At 42.2% G+C, this 27,209-nt stretch overlaps 1 protein-coding gene and 1 long non-coding RNA gene across 2 annotated transcripts; one reads left to right on the forward strand and one right to left on the reverse strand.

Moving 5' to 3' along the window:
• Positions 1 to 881: 881 nt before the first annotated feature.
• On the reverse strand, positions 882 to 5,188 carry PPP1R3C (protein phosphatase 1 regulatory subunit 3C). Its single transcript, XM_054204925.1, has 2 exons — positions 5,063 to 5,188; positions 882 to 3,465 (listed from the first exon to the last, which is right to left on the reverse strand). Exons 1-2 carry the CDS (start codon positions 5,074 to 5,076, stop codon positions 2,520 to 2,522), a joined length of 960 nt encoding a protein of 319 aa, XP_054060900.1. The 5' UTR covers positions 5,077 to 5,188; the 3' UTR covers positions 882 to 2,519.
• Positions 3,386 to 27,145, forward strand: LOC128910915 (uncharacterized). Its single transcript, XR_008466924.1, has 5 exons — positions 3,386 to 3,509; positions 5,925 to 6,057; positions 11,205 to 11,254; positions 26,671 to 26,736; positions 26,996 to 27,145. It is a non-coding gene; the product is annotated as an uncharacterized LOC128910915 (long non-coding RNA).
• Positions 27,146 to 27,209: the final 64 nt, after the last annotated feature.

Here is a 27,209-nt window from a genome sequence, read left to right on the forward strand (position 1 = left end):
CCCTTGACTTCGTGTGGAACGGATTGAACTACACTGCATCCTGTCACTGAGTTAACGTATTATGAAATCTCATATGAAGTATCTGGGGTCCGCCTGGTGCTGGCTAGCCTGTTCTTACTCTGTGCTGGTCTGAACTGCCACCTAGGAGGAGCGGGAGTTTACCAAAACCTTCTGTCCCCGGGGCACCAGGGCCCTTGGGAAACAACGCACCGTGTTTTCCACTCTAAGCGCGTGCAAGGGTAGGTCCATGCTGCAGTGCCAAAGGTGAATGGCTGGCTCAGAGACAGACACTTGATTTTTATTTTTTTTAGGGAGTTGTTTAGTACTGATGGCAGTTCAGCTGCATTCCTGGGTCTAAGAGGAGAAAACCCAACCTCCCAGTGCCCAAACAGCAGTACCGCTGCAGGAGGCAGCACAATGAGCTAAGTACCAGGTGAAAACGAGCCAAAAGGCATTAAGTGCTTCTGTCTAGATGCCTCCATGCAAATATCACATATGCTACAGCTCGGCAGGTTAAGTCCAGCCATCAGATTAAGACAGAGTCCTGCCAGACAGGCTCGCCCACGGTCCAGCAGGATTCCTGGCAAGGTCTGTCAAACCAAAATAGTCCAGTTAAATTTGTTGAGATACAGGGCTTTTTTTTTTTTTTTTTTAAATAATACAACTCATAAGGTGAATACTTCTGAGGATCACTCATTTAGTGAAGACCTTGGATTTCATCTTCAGGGTCATGCCAGCTGTTGACCTGAGATACCGTACCACAGCCAGCTTCAGAAACGTCCCATGGCACAGAACAACCTGGTTGTGCCTTCTATCACAACTGAAGTAGTTTGAAGAAGTTGAGAAAATAGAGCGATTGAGCTGACACAGTAAGAACCAGGTGTATCAAAATACAATTTATTCTTAAAATGGCTAGTTTACACATAAGAGCAAGGGTTACATAGGGAAAAAGTGCAATTAGTGGAGGAGGCTTATTTCCCCTTAGAATTTATTGTCTCACTGCATTGCAAGTACCTTCAGACTCAGGATGTCATACTTCTCAGCAATGGGCAAAAATGTGATTTTTACATTTTGATGTTAACACCATTTCTGTAAAGCTAAAAGATGTGCTGGTATTCACACCTGCTGAGTACACATTAGACAATTTCTCTGAATTCTTGCATGAAACACAGTTTGACAGCTCAGAAAGCTAAATTATAAGCATACAGATAAAAAATACACATTACTGAAGTCAAAAAAAAGTCTTCAAAAAATGAGGTACAATAAAACAGAGCAGTTTTTTCTATTTATGTGCAAGCCTATATTCAGTCTAGAAAAAACTAGTAGCAACCCTGCTCTTTTAAAGAAATAAGCTTTCACAACGTGCAGCTAACTCACTGTCTTCAATATGAAGGACCTTACCTATGTTACACACTTGTGAAAAGTCATTGCTAACTCTGCAATAGGGAGCAGGACACTTCACCATCAGATGCTGTAAGATCAGCTCAGGTGATGAGTCAAATCATCTCATGCTGCTACAGACTAGGAAGTTTGCAAATCACTTGGTCTGTTTTGTCACCTAACCCTATTTTTTGGCATGTAGGGTGGTTTGGTTTTTTTTAAAGGCATGTTTTTCTTTTAACATTAAAAGGTAACCATCTGCCTTCTAAGTGAGTAGGATGATGAAGTCAAGGTTAGATTTGTTCTCAAATGCAAGACACTTATTATTCCCAAAGCCAACGAGGGCAGACGTGTCTTCCCAAAGCAGCAGTCACTTCCACGATCCTCTGGATCCTTTTCTGCATTCTCCTTTTTAACCCACAGAATTGAGATTTCTAAAGTCTGGGATTTAGAAGACCAGCTTTGGAAAGAAGAAATTAGAACACTGTACATCTCCAAGTTATACAGCACATCCTACCTCTTCCCTTTCTCCCACTTTTCCATTATCCTCTCCAAGTTTCTTAACCCGTACTGACACCACAAACCCCAGACGCCACAAGCCTGTACAGACCCACATTCCTACCTGCCTCTGCTACAAGCACATAGAGGGTCATAGCACGCCTCCGTCCCGACCACAGCACCTCATCTCTATAGCACTCCTAATAGGTGCAAAATTCACTGTGATGTTCTGTTCACGTAACATCCCTGTGCAGGCACACACACTCTCACACATGCAGTTACTACGGCTTGCTAAGATACCATCGCCTTCCATACCTCCTCGCGAGAGTCTCACACCTACTGACTCAGCGAGAGCCTACAGCAGAAAGAAAGCAGCGTTTACTTAAGATAGGGGCATGCTATTTCTATAGTAGGTGGCGTACACATGGGTTTTATCTTGGTTTTCTTTCTTTCCAAGGATAAGTTTTGGCTAAGAACTTCAGTAGCATAATATGGTTTAACAAGTCCCACAGACTAGTGAATTTGGATTTGTTCAGCCAGCCAACAAAAACCTGTCGGGTGGTTTCATCATGTAGTATGTGAACCAGGAAGCTGACACTGTTCTGTTGCCAAATGGAAGAATGCTTCCTCACTGGTATGGATCACCAATACGGTGATGAATTTTCAATCCGACCCAAGCTCTGCCACTGGGGAAAGAGACCACTGGACAGCCTCGGACTGCCTAGTTGATCAGGCTCTCTCTCTCGTCCTCTCCTTGGATTCTGAAGATCTCCACAGTCTTTCTCGGCAGATGGTATCTGAACGCCATCAGGCTTCCACTCTGCGTGGACAATCTTGTAATTTTGACCCTCGTTATTGTCCCAGAAGGTATGTTCTCTGCTTTGGTAAGAAATGCAAAACTCTATCTTCTCTTCAGAGGAAACGGCAGGAGGCACGTCAATGGAAAATGAGAAGGTGTCATTTTCAGAATCGTTGTAAACATTGTTCATGTACACGCACTCAACGTCCGTGTAGGTCTTCCACGTGTCAAAGGTGATTCGAACCTGAACCTTTTTTTCGAAGCTCATGTTTTTTACTTTCACAGTGCCCGAGAGCACCTTCTCTTGCAGGGTGCAGTTCTCCAGGCAGACCAAGTTCTTCTGCAGGCGATTCCTGAAGTCCAGGTAGTCAGCTGAGGGTCGAGGGAAACCCAGAATCAAGTTTTTCTCCTCATGTAGCTTTAAGCCAGATGTTATGTTTTCAAGGCCCAAGAGGTCAAACTGAAGATCCCATCCAGGTTGCTCCTGGAACTCGGAGAAGGTGTGTATCGCTGTCAGGGACAGCCCCTTCGAATCTGCAAACACAACTCGCTTCTTAGCTCGGGCCGCCGAGCTGTTCCAGTCGCTCTTCTGAGCTTCGGAGTCACGTTTCACGTGAAGACACGGTCTAAGAGGTTTGAATCTGTTCACAAAGTTGTTTCTTTGACAGTCCTCAAGGGGGCTGAGAAAACTCTTCAGCGGTGGAGAGTGGGCTAAGCAAATTCTCATGGCTACGTCCACGGGCATGATGGAGCTTGGCAAGGGTCTCGGGTCCAAGACCTGTATCATTCTGAAAGGAGCAGAAACACAGGGCGTTATTATTTGCTACATCAGGTAAGAAGCTTCTTAAGAATGCATATTTGCTTCATCCGCTGTCTTAATTATTCATGGCCTCGTCTTTGCACGGCTTTAAATAATGCAGCCTAAATTAAAATTGACAGTTCAAGCTAAGGAACCAGGGTGAGAGCATTCAGTCATTTCTTGCTAATTCTGAACTCTTTCGATTCAGATGTAGTCTCATTTGCATTTTCAGAACCTCTGAAAAATAGATTTTAGTGATAGCTAATTAAACACATTTCCTTGAAAATATAGAAAAGAACGTTCTAGTAACCAGTAAAATGGATCCAGTTACAGTGGAAGCGCTTGTCCACTTCAGCTTTCCTTTTAGAGACTCTGAGCCAGTTCTTAAAATTCCAGCAAGTTGGATTAGCTGCTTCATCTCCGAGCAGAGACAGCACTATATTAAGCAAGTTGCCCATCCCACCGGAGCATCCAAGGGGAGGCTATGTACCTTGATGCAGAACCCTCACTCTGAACAACCATAAATGCATTTGTTTGGCACTCTGGTTTTGCTTAATTCAGGTGAATAAAAATGCTATAGCACCTTTGGAAGTATTTTGGATGAGCTATTAACCCTAGTCTAGGTAACAGAGCTCTTCTGCACTGTTAACGTTGACTGATGAGTGAATGAGGGGGTGGGGGGGAAGGGAGGGAGAAGCTTCAAGAACTGCCTTAAAAACATCTCCTTATAATCCCCAAAGCCCATGCCGAAAGCCTACTGCAAGTATTCAATAAGAATGCTACAGCTTTATTTGTAAGGACTTAATTTGTAACCCCCCCTCTCAGATGATGAGAATCACAATTACTATGCAAGAACACAGCCCATTCAAAGCTAGTGAGCTTGAATTTGCAAAAAGGGGCTTCAAGTGCAGCACGTCCCTTCTAAGGTGGGTGCAGTCCTTGCTGAAAATGTTGTGGTTTTTTGGGGTTTTTTTTGGTGAGTCATGGGGAGCCAGAGCATTTGCTTTGTCACTTAAATAAATGGCTTTCTCCTTCCCAGGGTTCTCACTGGTATTCCAGAGCCCTGCCAAGAAAAGCAGAATCTGTACTGGCCTCTCAGTTCTTCTCCTTGCTTTTTTTATCATGGCAGGATTTGCCATAATAAGTAAGATGAGGAGCGTACCAGCAACAAATCAATCAAATTTTGCTTTGCTTAAATAGGAAAAGAACCAAGGCTTTAAAAATACTCTCTGCAACTTTCATGACCATCTCCTAGGGCTACTGCTCCTAAGTTTTGCAGCATCAAAAAAAGAGGGAAGGGAAGAAAAAAAAAAAAAATCCAAAACCTCCCAACCTGAAAAAGGCAGGCTGCTAGCAGAGGCAAAAATGAACTGACAGCAAAAAGGGAGGGGGGTCCAGCAGCATTAGCAGCCACTACACAAGCCTAACCTATAAAACCGAGGGAGAGCAGTGGAAGTGTGGGGGCTCCGTTCCCCCAGCGGCTGAAGGTGGGTGGCCGGCCGTCGTTCCGGCGGGGCTGGAGCAGGACGCCCGGAGGACGCGGGGCGGGGACGGGGACGGGGACAAGGCTCGGTGCCGGCGCTTACCTGCTGCAGTGCATGGGGCAGCGCAGCCGCCTGCTGCTCCTGGGGCCGCTCCGCGCCTCGCCCGCCCCGCCGCCGCCTTTATGGGGCCCTTCCCGCGGCGGGCGGCCAAGGGGCGGCACCGGCAGCGGTCCCGGCCCCGGCCCCAGCGCCGGGGGGCGCGGCGGGTGTGTGCGGTGCGTGCCCGCGGCGGGGGGGCGGCTGCCGCCGCTTCACGTGTCCCGGCCGCGCGGCGGCGGCTGCACCGGTTGTGGAGCGGCGTGTGCCGCCCCTCGGGGACACCCGCCGGTTCCCTTCTCTCCCCTCTTCTTACTCCCTCCTTCCCTTTCCCCCCCTTCTCTTTTCTTTTTCTTTTTTTTTTCTCTTTTTCTTTTTATTTTTTCTTTTTCGTTATTTCTCTTTATTTCTCTTTATTTCTCTTTATTTCTCTTTATTTCTCTTTATTTCTCTTTATTTCTCTTTATTTCTCTTTATTTCTCTCTTTTTCTCTCTTTTTCTCTCTTTTTCTCCTTTTTCTCCTTTTTCTCCTTTTTCTCCTTTTTTTTCTCCCCTCCTTTCCCCCACTGTTCCATTCCCTTTCCTCCCCTTCCACCTTTCTCCCCCTCCTTCTCCCCCCCTCCTTTTTTTTCCCCTTTCTTTTTCCCTGCCTAAGGCCCAATGCCCTACTGTGTTGCCTACTCATGGCACTTAACTCTTCCTGTTTTCGGGGTTCTCATGTCTCACTGCAAGTGTTTCACAGGGGTGTCCAAGCAGACCTCTCCCTGCCAGGACTCAGTCTGCCTGAGCCGAGCCAGAGGGGAGCAGGGAGCTGCGGCGCTGCAGGAGCCTGCTCCGAAACTGCACCTTACCCTCTTGTCCTCCTTAGGAAAGGCAGAAGAAGCCTCGACAGAGCCGCTGGAAGGCAGGCAGGAGTTTCAAAGTGAGCTTGCTCAAACATCCGCCTTTTCAAGCACCTGGAAAGCAAACAGGGATTTGCTACATGGGATTTCCGTGTGAAGGTGAATATTGTTTCGCATGTCACAGTAGGGCTGCTTCAAATCACTGCTAAAGGATGTTACCTTGTGGAACAGAAGTAATACCCAGTTGAAATTACAGACTCTCAGCTTCATTGAAAAGGAGCTGGAGCCCTACATTGTAAGATAATGTTGCCGGGGCCAGAAATCTGTCATCCTGTAATGTAACTGTCCTTTGTCCTCAGTGAAAAAGTACTTTTGGACATTTATTTTCAATGGTGCTGATGGTTTTTCACCTCCCACGCGTGGTGATGTGCGCATTGTCTGAGGATGTGGCAGGCCCTCCTGTGCTCTACATGAAGCAAAGGGGGCTTACAGGGATGGACAGACGATACAGGATTTTTCTGGCTACTGCAAATTGCTTTTCTGTTCTTGCTTTGCGAGCAGAGATAATGAAAAGCTCCGCTGCTATGTGTGAGAGTTTATTAGGAGATAGTGTGTGAGCATGAGTGTGGCAGGTGGTGACAAGGACACCTCCATTTTGGATTCAAGCTACATAGATACAAGCTACAGAGAGAAAAAACTGTCATGAAAAGGCTGGAGAGGGAAGACTTCTGCTGACTGACGCGTGGCACACGGATCAGTACGCTGTCTCCACGGATAATGAGAGTATTCATAGTACAGTAAGGCTTCAGTGTCTTAGCTCGGACCCATGGTGACTGAAGTTCCTGCCTTTCGTGCCAGTACGTGACACGAGGTGTCACGCAGATGAAGCCTTTGGAAAGTACTGCTCTGTTCCCTGCCACCAGTTATTCAGGATGACCTTCCCTGGTCCTTCACTTCCCCAGTTGCACCCCACCGCTCACATCCTCTTCCTCTCCCTTCCCTTCGCCATCTTATCTCTTGGTGACAGCCAGCTCCCTCTCAAAGGCAGATGATACTTTCTCATCATTTGGCTAGGGAAAGCGCTAGAAAACAGTACCTGTGCTCTGGAAGCCTCGCCAGTTGGAAGGGGTTTATTTCTCTTTAGGAAGAGCTACAAATCCTTCCTGGGAAGGATATCTGCTCCCTGCCTGGCAGCAGTAAGCAGAGCCCAAGATCCCCCAGGGGCATAAGGGAGGGTCGCGCTCATGGCTGGCACTTACCACATCTCCTCTATTCCCCCGTTATAAAACATGAGCGAATAACTCTGGAGAAGTTTTCTGAGCCTGTGGTACCTGAGTGTTTGTCCTGGGCTGATGCGTTACTGGGAGCACAAGAGCAGCTGCGGCTGCTGGATCACACCAGGCATTAAATAACACCTGGGAAATTATTTTTATTCCATGTTTGAAGCCTGCATAAAAGGAGTCACCTCAAGGTTCCGCTACACCTATTTCTGCGATTATGTAGTAGCTCTGTTTGCTGCTATAAAAAAATGTTGTTCCTGTTGTGTTAAAATACCTGTTTTGCCCAGCTTAGACAACATGATGAAAGATTATTTCAGGTAGTATGCTTAGCAAAAAAAACAGTAGTGAGATACAGAGCCTTTCACGGTCAGATCATTGCCCAAGTCAGTAAATATGGACTGGATACAGCAACTTCGTGCTTTCTTGGTAACCTGGGGCATGTTCATGGCCGCAGACTGGAGTCCCGGTTTCCGGCTGCCAGTACAAGCAGAGAGCGTTGTGCAGAGCCAGGGTAACTCTTTCCTCATCCGAGGAGTTATCAAGGCAAACCCAGAGGGTCACCTGAGGTGGCACGCCAGTTTGCACTGTCAATGATGGCTCCCTCGCTGAGCTTTTTATAGAGGACTCAGGTTTCCAGTTATTTTGGTTCAGCAGCTCTCCTGTCATCGGCAGCTTAAAAATGTAAATCTGTCTGTCTGTCTTACCTCTCAAATAGGGTTGCTAAAATGGGAACACCAGAGGAAAAAAAAAAAAATCATTGTCTTGCTGTGCATTTGACACCACTTTGTGGCATATCGGCTTTCCTGACATTTGTAGGTGCACACAGAAGCAATGGCAGATATATATATAGAGAGAGATATATATAGGAAGAGGCAGGGTTGGTTATAAAATTAAGCCCATCATAGACTGTTATATCTCCAACTGCTTCTGTAACAAGGAAACCCAAATTGACCACCTAGACTAGTTGTCTTTTTCTGAAAACATTGCAACTGAAGTGTAAGAAGCTAATTGCAACAAGTTAGCAATACTAAATACAGTTCTAGTATAGTCGCCATAGTTTCAGTAAACTTTAAATGCATGTTTTTAAAACCAGTTTTCTGGCTGGCTGATCCGGAGGCGACGGAAGGCACAGGCTCGCTTTGCAAGGGCTTCACTGAGGTTGCTCAGTGACGAGCCGGCAATTGGATTCACGCCGTTCTGTTCAAAGAAAAATATATGGTATTAGCTCCACAGTGAAAGCTTTTATATGCAGAGGGCCCTCTGGGTCTCACAGTTCTTCACCTGTCTGGACTAACCAAGGCTTTTCAATCAGCAGCTCTGAGAGCAGATAATGAGCGATTGTGAGTTTCTGTCAGCTACTGGGCAGGAATGGGCTGCTTTGGTCATTTGTTTGTTGGCTCTGGTCGTTTATGGCAGAGTAGAATGAAAGAGCTGCTTTTTTTTCAGTCTGTGTTCCGAAATTGAGTAATTAAACAAGGTTTTTGTGGTTTACTCTGACTTTATTGCTCTCAGGTGGCTGCGCTTCTCTGCTTCCCCTCCCCCACAGCTCCAGGAGGGAAGAAAGGAGATATGTTGCTGTTGAGGGTACAGAAAGGGTTGAATGGCCTTTGGCATTTAATCGAAGCCTTTTGAAGCAAAGATAAGCAAGCATTTCCTCAGAGCAAAGTTAAGTCAGAATCACGTTTATAGGAAAAAAAGGTCCAGAGAGAAAAAAAAGAAGTAAATCTCCATTTTACTTGCATAGTAATGGACCCCTTGAAAAACTGATGCTGTTTGCAGGGTGGGAGAGCCACGCTAGCTCAAGGCAGTTATAGCATGCAATTTAACAGGGAAGTTTTTTATTTGATTTTGGGCCTGAGACAAAAATCAATTCATAGGCCAAAGGCAAAATACTGGGGTTACTAGAAAACAGAACACATCCATCTTCTTTTTGGCTGGCACGTATTTGGTTCCTGCAGGATCACTCAACACCTGTGAATGAAGCAGAGCTTTAGTGAAAGAATACCTGTGATAATAGACAGACGTGGCCCATTAGGTCAGTGCTGTCACCCAGGGTTTACAACAGCCTTTTTTTTTATTTATTCTTGAATTGACCTCTTCTGTTCAGTATTCGCTCTCTGCTACTAAGACTAATCTTTGTAAATGTGTATTAACTATGAAGCTGGGCAGCAGGTTTCTATGAATGTGCCTGTGATGCAAAGAGCGACTATTCAGGTACACAGCAAGGCTAGTGAAGTCCAAACTGACTTCAGACGGTGAGCCTTTGAAAATTTCAAATCAGTGGTTTATCCAAGGAAATACAGTGAGCGGAAGTCGTATTTAGTCTTAATAGAAGGTTATTTTCTTTACTTGCTTCTCAGAGCCCTTTGGTGAACTTTGAAAATTCCTAATGGTTATGAATATATACCGAGGAAACTTGTCCTGGGAAACTCCATTGTTGTTTTAGGGATTTCTGCAGCATTGGCACACTCCATATGAGGAACAAATAAGTTTTTGATCGTTTTAGAATTTTTATTAGCCCATTCCTCATGGTTCAACCAGACCTAACATGCTCCAGCCTTTGGGATCCCCTCACCAAGAGGACTTCAGTAACTTGTGACCACCTGTTAACAGACAAATCACAGAGAGTCTGGAAAAACGTATTCTGGTGCCCACAAAACCCCTCTTTATCATGATGATACCACTATGCTTTGGGAGGCTCCGAGAGCATTTTTTCGTTGGTATCATTCAGGATGAAATTGCTGGTAAACCACGTTTGTTTGGGATATGCTGGGAATAAACTTTTAACTCTGAAAGAAGAAGGTAACAAATACAATGAAACATTTCAAAAAGGCAAAATGACATAAAGCTGGAGATGGGAATAGTAAGTTTTCAGAAATGTTTAACTTTTCCAGATATTCTGTTATTAGACAATGTTTGAAAAGTCACCCTTTGACAGGACAATACGGCCGTTTCTTGCCCAGCCGCAGCTTGCAGGTAGACATGGTGGCTGGTCGCAGCCCTGCCTGGCAGAACACCACCCGCCCCCAGGGAAAGGGCGAGCGGCGTGCAGCCAAACCCCCCCCAGAAACTCTGCAAAGATGGATGGGGTTTATGCTGTATTATTGCAACTCTAAGGATAATCAGTCTCACCAGGACAGGATGTAGGCCTAACTCTAAGCACCGGCAGAGGCGCTCGGTCTGGTTCTTTTTAAGTCAACAGCAAAAGTTCTTGCCAGTACCGGGTCTCAGAACTTTGTAAGGTTAATTTCAAAGGCATTTAAATTCCTAGAAAATGAAAGCTTTGGACTGAAGTAGAAGCTAGAAATTGATTTAAAACGTCTAATCTTGTTAAGACCGATTAATGACAGATTAGTCAATGGTAGATGAGTCATCGCTTTGGAAATGTATAGTGCAAGAGAAGTGCATTGCTTTCTGAAACAACTGACATAGAAAAAGCAGTAAAATGCATCTCAGGCTCTTCAAATGTTTTGTGTAATGTTATTACGTTAAAATTAGGATATTTCGAGCAAGATTCCCTTAAACAGCTCTTATGCAAAATGCAGCCTTTTAAAAGTATAATTGCTTTGGTTGTAGTAAGCAACAGAGGAAATAAAGACAATGCTGTGTTACTTATAAATTGCTGCTACTTAGAGCAAAAAGGGAAAGAAAAACTGAAAGAAGGAAGAACATGAATGTCAGAATTAATTCTTGGAATGATCTGAACTTCCAATGAAGGATTCATAAGAGTGCAGAAAACAAAACGCATACATATATTTTATACATGAGTATAAATCTGGCTTATGAATACAGATCAGTTTTTGAGAATGCAAAGGCTCTCCTAGATGTTTAAAAGAAATGCAGTATTTCAGTATTTTTTGAAGATGCATTTCTTTTCTCTTTTTTTTGGTGTGTTTTGGGGTTTTTTTAACCACACACCCAAGAAGGTTTGTGGCCAAATGTTTTATATTTATAAATCGTGTTGCTGATTTATATTTATCTATGCTAATAGATAATCAATGTTTATTCTCTGGTTTTTTTTCCTAGGCCCAGGTGGCGGATCCTCTGCTGATCGGTAATCTTTTCCAAAGAAAACAGTAAGTGAAATGCTGCTTTGTGCAATTGAGTTTATGTTTAATCCTGTGTGACCAAGCAAATGTTGGTTGAGTAGCCACTTCCATCAGCTACGAGGGAAGTATTCTCATTCTTGGCAAACTTTCAAGTAAAAATGTGATTTCTTTATCCAAGTGTGAACAATTCCTTACAGCCTTGCAGGAGCCACATGTTTTTTCAATATGATTACCGTTCCCATAAGACTTACGTTGAATGAAAACCTTCGCCCTGAATGAGTATTGCTATATCTGACAGCAGCCCAGCTGACATCTGCAATATGTTCGCTCAGAGTGTTCAGAAGCCTTTGAAGGGTCTGAATAATGCTCCTTTTCTTGTTCTGCCACCCAAGAGACTCGATCCATTCCTGTATTTTAGGTTCTCTTACAAGGTTCTTTCTGTCTTGTGTATCACAAGGGAAGAACAGGGCTTTGAAATCAGTACCGTGAAATTCTGTGTCAAGTTTTTCTTGGATTTGCTATGTGTGTGGGGGGAAAGCTCCCCTATGGCATAGGTCTAAGAGATGAATGAACCTTCTCTTTTTCAGATTTAGTCTAATTTCTAATCACTTCATCTGTAACGTTGGAGTTTCCTAGGATCTGACCTAGTTATCCTTTTTGGATGCACAACATATATATCTGTGTGTGTGTGTATGTATGTATATTTACTCAGTTTCTGAGGGGTCAAATTTCATGCAGAGATTAATTTCATTTTTAGATTTGCTGGAAAGAATGAAGCTCTTAAATCCAAGTGCTGTAACAGCATCAGTCTTGTTTCATCCTGCAATGGGAGGGGAAGTAGTTAGGGCCTCTGAGTGTAGAAAGATTTGTGGCCTAAATAACATATTTGCAATAAATTGGTTTCCTTGGGTTATTCTTGAATGCTGCTTCCCAGAACACAGAGTTTACTGTCAAAATGTCTTGCTCCATATATGCAATAATGCTTACAGTAAGTTTTGCAATCTTTAAAATGGATTTAATCAGTGAGAAAAATCTTGCATGGTTCTCTAGAGAATTAGTGTCGTAGAATAACAGAGGCTGCAAGGGACCTTTTGAGGTCACCTAATCCGGTCTCCTCCTCAAAACAGGGCTAGCTGCAAAGTTAGATCTGGCTGCTCAGGTTGCTTGTCCAGCTGAGCTTTTAATACCTCCGAGGACAGAGTCCACAGCTTCTCTAGGCAACCTGTGCCAGTGCTTAGCCACTCTTGTAATTTTTTCCATTTATCTATCTGGAATTCCTTTGCTGCAGCACATGACTGCTGCCTCTTTTCCTTTTGCTGTACCTCTCAGAGGAAAGTCTGGCTCCATCTTCTCTCTACTCCCTCTTTCAGCAGTGGGAGGCTGCACTCCGACCCGCTGTTACTTGGCCTTTTCTTCTGCCAGTTTAGCAAACTCAGCTCCCTCAGCCTCACCTTGTGCAGCACGTTACAGTCCCCTAGCCATCCTGGCGACCCTCCACTGCTTTCACCCCAGTTAGTCCGTGAGGTTTTCCTATTGAGGGACCCAAACCTGCACACAGTTCTCCAGATGCAACCTCACAAGTGCCCCATGGAGGGGAATAATTGCTTCCCTTGGCCTTTATTTCAGGATTTTAAACAAGATCCATGGTGTTCCCTCATACTAGAACACAAGCAGAACTTCTGTTTGCTATGGCAGCGCCTCTGTACAGATCAGTACACAGAAATTTGTGCAATTTTTTCAGGGCTGTTTGTTCTGTTTGGGAAACAGCAGTTATCACATCAGTATTTTGGCATACAATAAGTTACATTTTATTTGTGGGTTGGAGGATTCTCTTTTTATCGCTCTTTGTTCCAAATCTGGCAGTTTTGGAAATCATTCTCTCTCTTGTATATGATTTCAGTCATCTATGGAAGGGATATTGCACTTCTGTAAACAGACTATTGCAATCTTTCTCTCCAGACCTTCAGGACTTTTATTTAACAGCTGCCTCCATTTCAAAATGACACCTGTTCACACTTAATCTGTAAAACTGAAAAAAAAAGTTTTCCCCAAAATACTGATACACAAACAATTTGCTTTGCTTGCTGTCATGGATAGGCCAACATCAAACCTCTTTGGAGGCTTTTGCTCTGGCACCTTGAGATCTTCCACATCTTTATTTCCACACGTGTTGCCGCTTCCATCTTCCTACCTCTTCTTCTAATTAATGTTTGGTTGTGTGTCTTCTCATGTTGTCGATTTACATTTCATCTTCTCATCCCTTCTGGATCCAAGTCTACTAAACTGGTTCACCACACTTCCACTTTATCTCCCTTAATCTTTTACCCAAGGCTTATTGCCCTGTTAGCTTAGCGAAAGCCACTAAGATTTTCATGACTACTTTACCTCATCTCACTTAAGCATTCAGGCTGGCAACTTTTCAGTTTTTCTTTCTGAAGCCTGTTAAAAAGGCATCTAATGCAAAAAATCACAGCTGCTCTTCCACCATGCTGTTCCTACACCACACCAACAAAAATTTGCTTCAAAGCACTTAAGGTTGCTCAAATGCTAATCTAAGCCACACGCATCCTTCATGGCTAGTACTTTTTAGCCACTTTGTGTTAACCAGGAAACTGGATGGACTTTTTTTATTGAGCAAAACACAGCTCATGCGCTAATTTCACCTAACTTGCCCTCTACTGCAAAAGCATAGATCTCACCTCGGCGACACTGGCACGCATTTACTAGTCATAATGTACTATTTAAAGGTATGAGGATTTATTTGAGGACTCTTCTCTGAAGGAGAAAGCACTGAGTGTGCCGGAGAGGAAAAGGAATTCTGTTTTTATTCCCAGACTAGTAAAAAGGAAAAAGCTTCTCTTAACCAGGGGTAGTTAGAAATTCTTCTTTGTTACAAAATTGGAATGTTTAGAGGAATAAATGTTCATCAGAGTGTTTCTTGGGAACATAACTGGTTTTTTTTTAAAAAAAAAAACAACCTTTCTCTTTGACTTTAGCAAGGAGTTCTATCAGGGATCCCTTCCCAGGGAATGAGATGGGACGCAAAGTAACACGTGGCATGGGTGGCGTGCCATTCATGTCCTTCTCCTGGGTTAGGTCAAACCCATCCTAAAGTTCCTGTTCCTTTTTCATATGTTTATATATTTCTCTGCAGTATATTTTTGTATGCAAAGCCGCATAGCTCTAACAGAAGAAGGTGAGAGAGATGGATTCCAGTAAAGGCAGCCTGCAGCCTACTGACAGGGCAGGAGCAGGCCATCTCCTGAGCCAGCGGGTGCCTCGCCCTATCAACTGGCTGTTGTGGGAGAGGAAGCTGTGATTCTGTCCTCTGGGAGCAAGGGAGGGAATGGAGGGAAGTAAAATATTTGCAAACTAAATCTGAATTAATCTGTTTCCATCCAACATGGAATGCTAACTTTCTTAAACTCTCCATCCCCCAAGGGAAAGGAAAGTTGCTCCATTTGTAACTTTTTTCCTCAGGGTAGTCATAAAGACAGTGCGCAGCAGAGAATATAAACTCTAGCTCTGTATAAAAATGATAGCATAGAATGATGTATCCATTTTATTTCTGCCATCATGCATTACATATTTGGCTTCTCCGGATAACAGCCATATTCATAATTCATACAGTCTGTACTTGAATATGCCATGAAGAAGGTATTTAAGGAGAAACTTCTCGGCTAGTCATAGCACAGCAACGTTGAAAGCAGGATGGGGTGTTGGTCAATGGAATGTCTCTGTTTTAGAAATGAGACACCTTATTATCAGGGCTGCTAGCTCCAAAATCAGGTTATGAATGCCCTGCAGGTGTAATACCAGAAAATAAAATAATATATCTGGCCCTTTTATGTAACACGACGTAAGTACAGATAGAGGAAGAGAAGTGATGATTCATTATCTGTTCATCCAAAAAACAAGATTGCTGATTCATATGCTACATCCTAAAGCTTCACAAGTTTAAACGTATTCTTCACTATTGTCAAATCTCTGTAAAAAGATGCTGTGCTCTGGAGTGCGCCCATCGTTTCTGTCACTGATCTTGTTCTAAATCAAAAGATCCAGATCAGCCTTAGACTTACAGGTCTGTAATGTCTCTTCTAATATGCCCTACTTCTAGCACCCCTTGTTATAAGCTTTACAAGTAATATAGCATTAGTTTTGTCCTCTGTGTTTTTAAATGGCATGTAGAAATTTAAAAATACATAATATAGTCTATAGCACACTATAGCTTTTGTAAATTGCATTCTAGGCTCATGCTTGTGCCCAGTTTTTTTATGATAGCCGTATACAAAAATGAAGGCAAATCAATCCCTCTTGCAGGTAAAGGTCGTTCTGTCCAAGGCAGGGAGTTTCCTGGCCTCAGACTTTTTTTCTTTTTTTTTTTTTTTTTTTACATCAGTTTGTTGAAATTAGCAAAACCTTCTTTCTACCATTTTTATCAAAATAAGGCATTAAACTGTACAAACCTATTAGAGTTGGATGCAATGTTGATTAAAACCAACTGTGCCTAATGAAACTGCAGAGTTCCTGAAAAACATGAGAACTACTCCCAGTGTAAGCACATCAAACTAGTGTGAAGCGATGAATAACTTGTTACCATATAAATACAGAAGGTCCCTGCCATGATTTGGTGGTTGACATCTCTAATGATAGGTTCTCAGCTAAGTCAACAGAGATATTCCTCTTGCTTTTGTGGGTCTCTGAGGTCCTCTGTTCTTAGGATCATTTCCTTTCTTTATCCGTATGAATTTGAAAGAGTAATTATACTCCTGAAGATCCTTCCCTGAACAATGTTACCACACTCAGCGTGTAACCCTTACAATGCAAGTAATAACAAGGGTGGAAACTCCCACTTGAAACTCCTACTACCAGTCTTTTCTTGATGGGGCAAGGACATGCTTAGAAAGCCATTCAGTGGGATGTGCTCCGAGTTTTGAGACAATTATACTTGCACTGTGCATCATCCCCACAGCCACAATAGTTTGCACAAATTTAACGAAGCATCAGGTTCCTTTGAGTACGCGGGTTTCTGTACTTCTGTGCCGGTATAATTCAATCGGCTTGAATGGCGATAACCAACACTAATCTGCTGCAATGCTGAAAAGAAACACCATAAAAACCCTATGATAGTTTCAAGAAGTGTTGCCTTTTATTTATTTCATCTGCCTGTATTGTTTATGGAAGAAGAAGTAGTTCAGCAGACCAGCTGAGCACATCTGCTACTTTCCCAGAAGATTAATGTTGGTATAAGTTTCACAGCTGAATGATGATGTTTTCATGCCTTATCGCAAGAGTCATATGGTCAAACAAGGAACTAGAGCAAGGCTTTCTAGCAGGAGGGTAAGGAGACTTACAGATACACCGTACTATATGCGCTCCAATAACCTATAGCTGAACTACTGTAGAATCCTTTGAGCCACTGTTATGTCGTACAATGCTTTAACTGTTGCGTCAGCATACTTTTAGCAGGGTAAGACTACCGAAACAGATTATGACTCCATTGCTGATACATAGCATCATACCTAAAACCAGTTTTCTTCCTTTTTAAGTCTTATGAGTAGATGAGTTCAATTACCCACTGAGACTTCATTCTTGCAGATAATTGACTACTCATGCGCCTTAAATTTGTCTTTGGTAGCCTGGCTCAGACGGCAGGTGATAGGATGTCTGATGCAAAAAGTGTATGCACGGATTTAGAGTGGGTAAGAGAGGTATAGGCATACGTTCCAAGAAAATGCTTAGTTTGCTTTTTGCTTTTTTTTTTTTGAATCTGAAAAATGGGGCACTGATTTCCTTCCAGGGGACACTTTTGAATAGGAATGTCTGGAATTATCTATTAAATTTGGTCTAACTTGGAGCAGGAGGCAGAGAGCAGGAGGAAATGGTGATGGAAAAAAATAAATGCCAGGCTAGGAAATAAGTTGAGTTAGAGGGTCCGTATCTCAGAGGCTTTGTTCTGGTTCTGAGCAGAGTCCCAGGATGGTTACTCATGAGGCACTTTTCTATGGTTTCCTACACGTTCCTCAAAGGGGAACCAGAAGAGAGCAGAGAGCACTGCCAGTTCACGTTGATCATTTTCTCCCATCACACGTGTCACAATTTAAATGTAACATGTGCCAACAAAGAACTAAGCAAAAATCTTTTTATTTAGATACATCTTCTAAATATAAAGGGAAAGTTTATGTCTTCATAAATTGTGTATTTTCACTGCAGTTAAGTGTTTTGTAGGCACATTTGATTTCATCCAAACATCACTACTCCAGCAGAAATTCCTTCTTGGGTTTTATTTTAAAAAGATTTTCAGCGTCCTTGAGCTTGGCCACTGCCCTTCCTTTGCTCTGTTTTCTTCACCTTGTGCCTCAAGTGATGCAACACACACATTAGGAAAAAGCGAGAGCTAAAATGGTGCGTGACATTTTAAGAGGCACATTTTCCTGCCATCCCATTCCTCCTCCTCCTGCTCCTTTTTTGTCCCTGCAGCTAGAGGAGCTGTGCCAGTCCCGAGCGTGTCTAGCTGCCGTGTGTGTGCCAGCCTCGGGGCTGGGATCGCGCATCCACACAGCAAACACTTCCCAGTGGAAAACTCAGCCCTGCAGGCTGCTGGAGGGAACATAATAGGGGACTCAACCTGCCGTTCTTGCCCTGCGGACGTGAGGGGAAGGGGTCAGATCCATCCTTGCCTCCTCTCACCTAACAGAAGACAGCCAAGAATTGATTCAGCGAGTCTTTCTCGTTCATTTTGGGTCATGTCAAAGAGGCTTGCTGAAGCCACAGCAGGATTTCAGATGAACTTCTTTGGCCCTCAGAGCAGTCGTGTTCTCCGTTACAGCTGAGAGGCAGCTTAGAACGTTAGCGGCCTGTCAGCTCCCAAGCGGTGCCTCCCTGTAAGTGTGCGATTAGACTTACCATCTGCTAACGTGTTAGATGCAAAAGCAGGGTTTGCATGTCAGTGGGTCTGCTGCGAACCAGCTCCAGTGCGGCAGCTCAAATGCACAACCGCGAACGTACTGTTTAAAGGAAAGGGTCTAGACCAAATTCAGAAGAAATTTAAAAATAGGAGCATGTTAGTTTCATATAGATAAACGTGGGAGAGTGATATAAGGTGGTAAAAGGCACTCAGCAAAGGAAAAGAATGTACAAATCCACCCCTGCAGGTCACTGTGGCCTGGCTTTGAATTCCTTCTGAATTTAGCCTGGAATGTCAATCAATGCCCATGTCAAGTGGCTGTTTGAACACAGCACAACACAACCCGCCCAAGCTGAGCTGCAAACATGAAAAACAGTTCCCCTCTCTCTGTCATATTTTTCCTTGTTAATCACTTGATGATTTAAAGCCTTCCAAAATTATGGAAGGTCTTTCCCTCTCCTGGGACCAAGCCCAAGAAAAGGTGTTATTGTTTGTCTTTTCATAAACATACTTCTTACTACAAGAGAAGCAATCTAAATTTTCATACCAAGCAACCACAAAGTGCGGATAATTGTCACACACTTGTGAAAATATTCTCTCCCCCCTGCCCTTGAAATTCTGACATTTTTTATATATTCACTGTTTTTTGTTGTTTGGGATTCTTAGTTAACATTTATGCTAATGTTTCCATCCATTAATTTGAAGTGCCCCAGTGTTTTACGAAAGACTGAGGTACAAAATAGCCTGCATGCAATATTACAAGCTAATTTCTTAGCCATAACTCTAAAGCAGCTGTTATCAAAATGAAAGCACCATTTTGGCCTGAAAAATCAAGGTCTTTCACTGATATTCATTTTTTGGGTTGAAACTCTTTGACACCTAATGCACATCATGTTTGTGTTGGTTTCTCTTCACTCAACTTCTTTTTCCCTGAAGAGCGGGCAGAAGGCAGGGTTTCCAAATGGCACAGACTGTGTTCCAAGATATATCAGAGGGCTTGGCATCAGAAGTAAAAAAAAGCAGCGGAATTTGCCAGTACTCACAATAACCACACATCTAGCTGCTTTACACAGCTCCTCCCAACGTAGATACAGAGGGGCTATATCAAGCTTTTTACGCAATGTAAGTTTGGAAGCTCTGGCTGGGGAGTATGAAGTCACCTAAGCCTTCACATTTGTGCTGGGATCAGCTGGAGCAGAAGCAGGGATTTAAAAGAGGACACTGGCACTTTGCCTAAGAAAAAATAACTGCCAATAAATCCTCTGTCTAAAGTATTTGGACAAAGTGCAACTGAGAAATTAAAAAAAAATCTGTAACCGGGCAATTTCAAAATACAAACATAGACAATCTTGGATTCCTTGTTTCTTTGTAAAGAAGCAATATATTTCTGAAGTAGTTCAGTAACTAAAGGTCACATCTGGTTCCTTAGGCTGCTCTTTCCTAAAGGATGAGTTTCAGCATTGTCCCCGGCTGACTTCTGTCCATACACACAGATCTCTGGCTGGAGTAACACTATGAGTTTGGCCTGTGTGGGAGCATAGCTTGGAGTTCATGCATTTCTGATGTTCAGACCAATAACAATAGCAAGGTTGTGACTACTTCATTCTGTCGATATAAGAACTTGTGTGGTTCTAATATTGCTTTGCAGCACGTCTGCTTTTACTTAACCCCTCTGTCATTCTGGAGTTAACTCTTTTACCGCATCTACAGTGAATTCTTCTACCACCTCCACAGGTGAATTACCTCCATAAAAGTAGACAAACCAGCTTTATATATGCTGCTTTGAGAGAGTCCACACATCAGTGCCGTACTCCCTGGCCATCTTCAGTCCATCTTGCTGCCTCACAAGTCCCTTGCAGCCTTTGTGACCTGGGATGCTGGACTCCCAGCACTGTGAGGGACCAGCTCACGCCATCTCTCAGCCTGTGCTTCCAAGCTGGCACATTAGGCTGGACATTAGGAAAAAATTCTTCACAGAAAGAGTGGTCAGACACTGGAATAGGCTGCCCAGGGAGGTGGTGGAGTCACCATCCCTGAATGTGCTTAAGGCTTGTTTAGATGTAGTGTTAAGGGATATGGTGTAAGGGAGAACTTTGTAGAGTGGAGATGATGGTTGGACTCGATGATCCGAAGGGTCTTTTCCAACCTAAATGGTTCTGCGATTCTATGATCTGACTGACAAGATTGTTGCTTTACGGAGTGGTCTCAGGGCAGTCATTAATGTGTAATTGAGGTGTAGCCAGCATGGTTTCCCACAGCTTTTGTCAGCAATGTAAGCAGCATGAATACTTGTTTAATTTCTTACTATACTGAAGCATAATGTCTCTGATTTCATATAAGAACTGGCTCTTCTCTTCAGCGGCTTATTAAATAATTTAAGAATGTTATGAGCTCAGCATCAAAGTACATTATAAATCTGTCCATAGATAAATAAAACAGGACTGAGGAATGTTAGCTAAGGGAATCTATGGTAAGGTTTATTTATTTCTTTATCCCTTCTGCCAGTGCAGAACCTCAGGCCACACCCAGCAGAATTGCCTGGCCCAGAAGCAAAGCTTTGATTTCCTTTGCTGTCCTAAAGAGACTGGTGGTTGGCCGGCTTATTTAGCAAAGCATTTAGGTATGTTTCTGAACTTCCCGTACGTGGGTACCTCTATGTAAGTCAACATGACTATTCAAAATACCGTAATACTTTGCTAGCCAGAGCTTGGACATCTGGGAAAAAAACCTCACTGATTCAGCTTTTAGGCAGGGTGGGCTACACCTACAGGACTCCCTGAAATCTCTACTAAAAGCAGAGCAATTCCCCCCCAGCAGCTGGTGCTGCCGTGCTGTCAGATGCAAGGGACAGATCTGACTCTCCATAAGGTGAATCCGCCTTTCCAGAGCTGCCCTCTCTGTTGCCTGATTAGCTGCCAAATGAGAATAGCTCAGGGAAAAAAAAAAAAAAAAGTATGATTTTATTTGGTTCCAAGTTCATTTTACTAAAAGCTATTTTGGCTAAGCTGGAGGACTCCCAAGACCTTCGGATGTTTCCGTACTGTCATCATTCTGTTTTGGATAAAACACTGGTAGCATGAGGGCAGGCACGTATCAGTTGTTCTGATAAGAACGGTCTGCACTTTGGTCACTCAAATCTTAGCTTAAGCAAGCAGACTTCTTTCAGACCACTCAATCTAACTATAAAATGGGAAACTGATATTCCTAATAAAATTACCAGATACTGTTCTAGTCTAAAGTGTCTGAATAGAGAAGAAAGTCCCTGAGCCGTTTGCGTACTCTCCCGCGTATGCTGTCATAAGCTCTACAGTGCTTTGCACCGCTCTGAATACATGGCTGACACTGGGGACCCTGCTGGTTGCGTCAAACTAACTCAAATTATAAAAATTATTTGTTTGCCTGCAATTAAAGATCCCTGGTAACTAGCATGCATTCCATTTTATTTATTTTAAAGGAATATCATTTATCTTGGAATAAATACAGATGAGGCCAGCTTCTGTCTGGTACTTATCTGCTGCACAGGATTTTTGTTTACAAGCTAAGAGGGCCACAAAAATGGCTGGGTGCTGTGTCCTCAGCTACACTCCAAGGGCTATTCTGGTCCACGCTGATGAGTTCCCGTACATGGACAATACCAAGACAGACCGCAGTAGTTCTGCTGCACGAGCTGTCCAGACAACAAAGGATGGACCATCACTGAAATTATTTCTGAAGAAAAACAGTTCCAAACCTACTGGGAGAAAGCTGTTTCACTGTTACATGCCTATGGGACATTTATTTTGTGTGCACGTATATGGTGTGCAGTGACAGCATTTCAAGTATCTTTAAGGTTTTAAGAGCTTAATCATGCCCACTACCTCCACACCAGTCTAATTTTCCATGCAGCTGTTCCGTTTCCAGTTTTGAAATTGTTTGGGTTATGAGGTAGATCTGGAAACTGAAATAGGCTCCTACTGGGCACGTACTGGTGAAGAGAGGTCAGAGACTCCTTCAACTAAAGTACTTTGAGATCCCACCTTGAGGACGAAATGGCCTGGCCAGACGAGGAAAAGAAGCAGAAAGGAAAGAGAGAAGGATGACCACTCACTCTCCTGGAGGGACTCCAGAGTGATAGAACCTGAGATATATATAGTTTTAGCCCCAAGTAACCTTGCTGTTGAAATGACATCCTCTGTAACTTCATCTTAACAGCAATAGTTAGCATTTATGTAACTCCGTAAAGTAAAAAAGACCTATTTTTTTGTTTTATAGAAATGTATTCGGTCACGTATAAAATCCAGAAAGGATAACTTTTAAATATATTTCACAGATAGCTAAAAATCCCATGACATTAAGGACTACCCTATACACTCAAAAATGTTGCCATCTAAAGAGGAATTTATCAGGTGTTAGGCACGGGCTGTACTGGCCAAGTACACAGCGGGTACATGCTACACAAAAGAATCACAGTCACAGGTGAAATACAAGCGCTGCTATTTACTATTTTTAGGCACCGTGTAACTGTGATCTTGAGAGTGACCATAAGGCAACATTTCAACAATCAAGATATGTTCAATCCAAGAAAAAAAACAGAGAAATTTTCTGGAATGGATGGAAAAAAGTATTTTCTGTGGATCAATAAAGACAGAAGTTACTGTTATAAGGCTTTCTATAACCTATGCAGAAGAAACATCTCAGTTGCTTGTGAAGAACTACAGAAAGAAGTAGATCACAGAAATAATTCTAGAATAAACTGTTTGAATAAAGCACTCAGAATTTTCCTCACCTTGCTATAAAATACGAAATCCAGAAAAAGATTTTCTAGGTACATAAATGAATGGTACATTGCCATTCATTTACATCACTCAACTGTGACAGAATGCAACAATACTTAATTTGCTAATATTTTCCCATCCTTTAAATGTATAACATTGGCAATAAACAAAGCCTACCAATATACTAACTCTTCTTTCAATTAAAACAAATAATTTTTAAAATTGCTTTACACGTGGGTTTTGTGGGTATGGCACAGATGCCCAAGACATCTTACTTTTAAAATATTTTAACAGCTATTTTAATAGGCAGTTGAAAGGGAAGTAATTCACTTGTCTGCTTGATAATTCTGTGAATGTGCATGTAAAAGGTGAAAATTTAAAATTACAATGGTTAAACAGTTTGAACTTTGGTAATGTATCAGTTTCTTCTTTTCTGTCACTTGGTTAAAAACCTGCATAGATATATTCTTCACTGTAAGTCTTAGGATTTTAATGTTTTCATATCTGATTTTAATACCACTGTAATGACATTCCTTCTTTTCATCACAATTCCTCTTCTGAATCAGTGCCATGGACTACTTTTCAGTGGGAGTTTCCCATTAGAAATGTTGAAATTCGTTGGATTTGATCATTATTACTTCACGGTGAAACTATAATTACTTCTTTAACCAAGTAACTGTGTTGCTTAGGCTTAAGTCAAGAATGGCTGCTTCTTTTTTTTGTTTTCCCCAGACTGTGGAACTAGGCATTCCAAGAAGCCATCGTGTGAATATTTGAGAAATTGCCTCTCAAGGATTTGTCCTGAAATAACATTTTCCCAATCTATGTGCAAGTAGTTGGAGCAGTACACTACCACTTTTTAAAAAGCCATTACACTTAGTTGCTTTTTTGCTTTCCTTCACACTCCGTATGATATTTACAATATATACTATAGGGAACCTATTTAGGTATCCAAATTTAAAGTATAGGCTTCTTATACCATCAATAGAAAGAGGTAGGGCATCAGAGGGCAATTAAGAGTACATCAGTGAGAAACCTTCCTGCTTTCTTAATTACTCAGAGGAGCTGGACATTTCTGTTAAATGCCTGGGATAGATTGTGAAGATGCCTGAGCCTCACCAAAGCCTTTTTTTTTTCAATTGGAACAAGAAACTAATACTGAAATCTGTTAAAATGATGTCACTTGAACTGCAATTTAAATGCATGGAGATTCTTTCACTAGTTATTGCTCCTCTGACATTTTCTCCCTCTAAGATGATTTTTTCTGTGAGAATTACTACTTCCCATCTCTGTCGGTTCTAGACATATAGCCCGCTAAGCAGCCAACTTCTTTTTTTTCTTTCAGTCAGCTTCAGAAAAGCTGAATATGACCTGGTTGGACAGACATTCTAGTTTGCCTTTATTTATTTTTGGCGTTTACATCTTATTGTACCTATCTGCGATACAAATTAGTCTGTTTTGCTAACATTCCTAGTCAATGCTGATCTTTGGCCCTACTGCTCCTCTGCTTCTTGTGGCTTTCTTCCGAATAACAAATAACAATTTCCCAGGTCTCTGCCATATTCCCACGTAACTCTGTTTTGCGTTTGTGGAGTCCGTGCTTTTAAAAAAGCCCTCTTTCCTCCCAGCCATGCTTCAGGCACTAGAGAAAAACAAACAAAAGCTCCCTTTAAGCCCTCTAGACATGTGTCTGTTTAGTCATCTTTGACAGCGAAACTGGAATCATTCTAAAGAAATCTTGAAACTTGAACATAGGAAGTTCGACCTAAACATGAGGAGGAACTTCTTTACTTTGAGGGTGGCAGAGCACTGAACAGGCTGCCCAGAGAGGTGGTGGAGTGTCCAGCTCTGGAGACATTCAAAACCCACCTGGACGCGTTCCTGTGCAACCTGCTCTAGGTGACCCTGCTCTGGCAGGGGGGTTGGACTAGATGATCGCCAGAGGTCCCTTCCAACCCCTACTGTTCTGTGATTCTGTGAAATCACAAGGGTCCGGGACTAAAGGCTTGCTTTCTGTGTAATCTAGTTTCCATGAACCGTCATGCACTTATCCATGCTTCTGGTGTCATGATCACAAGCTTCTCCCTACCACTAAAAAGAATCTTCTCTAAATGGATCATGTGAACTGTCATCTCCACAGCTGCTGAAGAGTTCTCTTGGTTGCTGCATACATGGATACAGTATTTCAATAACTAAATCGCAAACCATTACAGCTTGTCAGCAACTCACAGCGTATCCACATCTCCCAGAGGGATGGCTTGGCTCTGCGTTTGCTCCTCTCTGCAATGCTCAGTCTCTCGATGTTTCACTATTTCCAAATTTCTCTTCATCTATTTTTTTTTTAATCCCTTCATTATTCCAGAACATTTTATATTTATTCCACTTTACCCCCATCTGCTGGTAAAACAAAGCTGGCACACATACCACGCCACTAACTACAGATGACTGACTGGCAGAGAAAAGGAACAAACTAGTTCCTGCTTAAAATGAGGAGCCAAAGTACTTGGTAGATGTGATGAGAAGGGGAAGGGAGAAAATAAGTTCCTTTAAAGATCTGGTTGTACAAACATTCACCATTGTACAACCTGTACTGCTTTGATTTTGCAGTGAGCTCTTATTTCTTAAACTGATCAGCCTCTCTTTTCATTTAGAAAAAGTCACTTGCACTGAGAAAGTTTCTATTTTTAGTTTTAAAAATTTAGTAACTAAACAATAGACCACTTCTGTTTCCCTCCGAAATTACTTGTTTTCTTTATAGGCATGTTTTATTATTTCCTGTTGTAAAGCATTAATTATTGTTGGTTGGCTAGAGGTTTTTTTCCCAAGTCTCATCTGAAAATACCTCAAAAGGAAGAAATTTTAAATAATTCTTCTTTTGGAATAAGATACATTCTGAACACTTGAAATGACCTACTAATTCTAGCATTTTTCTTTGCTTTCAAGAGCAAGGCAAACTACTGCAGGGACCAATTAGACAGAGCTGAGAAATCCTCACAAAATGAAGGGCAGACGGCTGAAAATCCTAAACCTGAGGGACTGCCTTGCAGATCAGCGTGGACCATGCCTCTGCCCATAAGCAAACGTTAATCTCCTATGCAGAAAGAAAAAGGCTTTATTTTTAAGGCTTCCTTAATCTGTCCATACCCAACAGTCCCTCTTTTTATTTTTGTTTATTTTTTCTTCTTCTTCTTCTTTTTCTTTTTTTTCTTTTTCTTTTTTTTTTTTTACTTCTTCTTTTCTGCCCTCTAGCGGCCAACCAATCATATTTCTAAATAAACTCTTTAAGCACACTTCAAAAATACTTTCATGTAACTATTAGGCCAGGTCATGCCACTATCGTAAATGTGCTGCCAAGGTAGAGGCTATTGGTATATCACAAATTACACTAAAAAAAAAAGGCAACTAAATGTTTTGAAGCTGTTACTGGCTGAGCCTCTCAGGTGGTGCTAATAATAGGTGGGTTATAACACCCCTCCACACACACGCTTCCTCTAGAAAAATCCCTACCACGTATGTTGGGTGGAATCTGGCATATATTTCAGCTATGGTTTTCTAACCATACTTTTGTACAGAACACTGAAGGAAAGCACTGAACTTTACAGATTATTTTCTCATAAAAGAAATGTAAAATAAAAAGTAGATTTATACTATGTGAATCTCAAAAGTCAGTGTGAAGGCTCTTAATGCACCCATCTTAAAATATGCTGTCTTCGACTCACTGAATTCTAGACTAATTGAATCCTGCTCTTCCAGTGTAATATTTTTAAAAATTATTTTCACAGAAACCTGCCATAGTTTTATTCTCAAGCTATCAAGAAGCCATACTGGAAAAGGAAGTCAGGCTACAGGTAATCTAGAATAATAGTATCTTTTTGGTATAATGATGTGGAAAGAATGTGGAGTTTGTTCATTTTAGATCATGCTCTTTATAACCCTGCTCTTGTTCTAACTCTGTGTTTTGGTTGGGTTTTTTTTCCATTCACATTTCATCATTGCTTTTGTCAAGGAAAGAAACACAGATAGAGTTTACATATAGTGAGCTAGTGAAAAATTGTTCTTAACATTTTTAGAAGATCTGGGGCGTAGGATGTGTTTGTATTTCCACAGGTATTTGTTCTTCCACGGACACAGTCCCTTCTTCAGTTTCGAAATGGAAGCAGCCAAGTTAATGCATTTGCTATTCCTGCTGAAGGCCCGAAGAAGGGTTTATGAACTCAAAAGCTTGTATATTTTTTCCAGCTATGCTAATGCGGCTAATAAAAGATACAAACAGCAGCACTGCAGATCTCGTTTTGTCTGTGGAGCTGGCACGCAGAAAGGG

Source organism: Rissa tridactyla, chromosome 6, assembly GCF_028500815.1.
Source record: "Rissa tridactyla isolate bRisTri1 chromosome 6, bRisTri1.patW.cur.20221130, whole genome shotgun sequence".
Classification (NCBI taxonomy): Eukaryota; Metazoa; Chordata; class Aves; order Charadriiformes; family Laridae; genus Rissa; species Rissa tridactyla.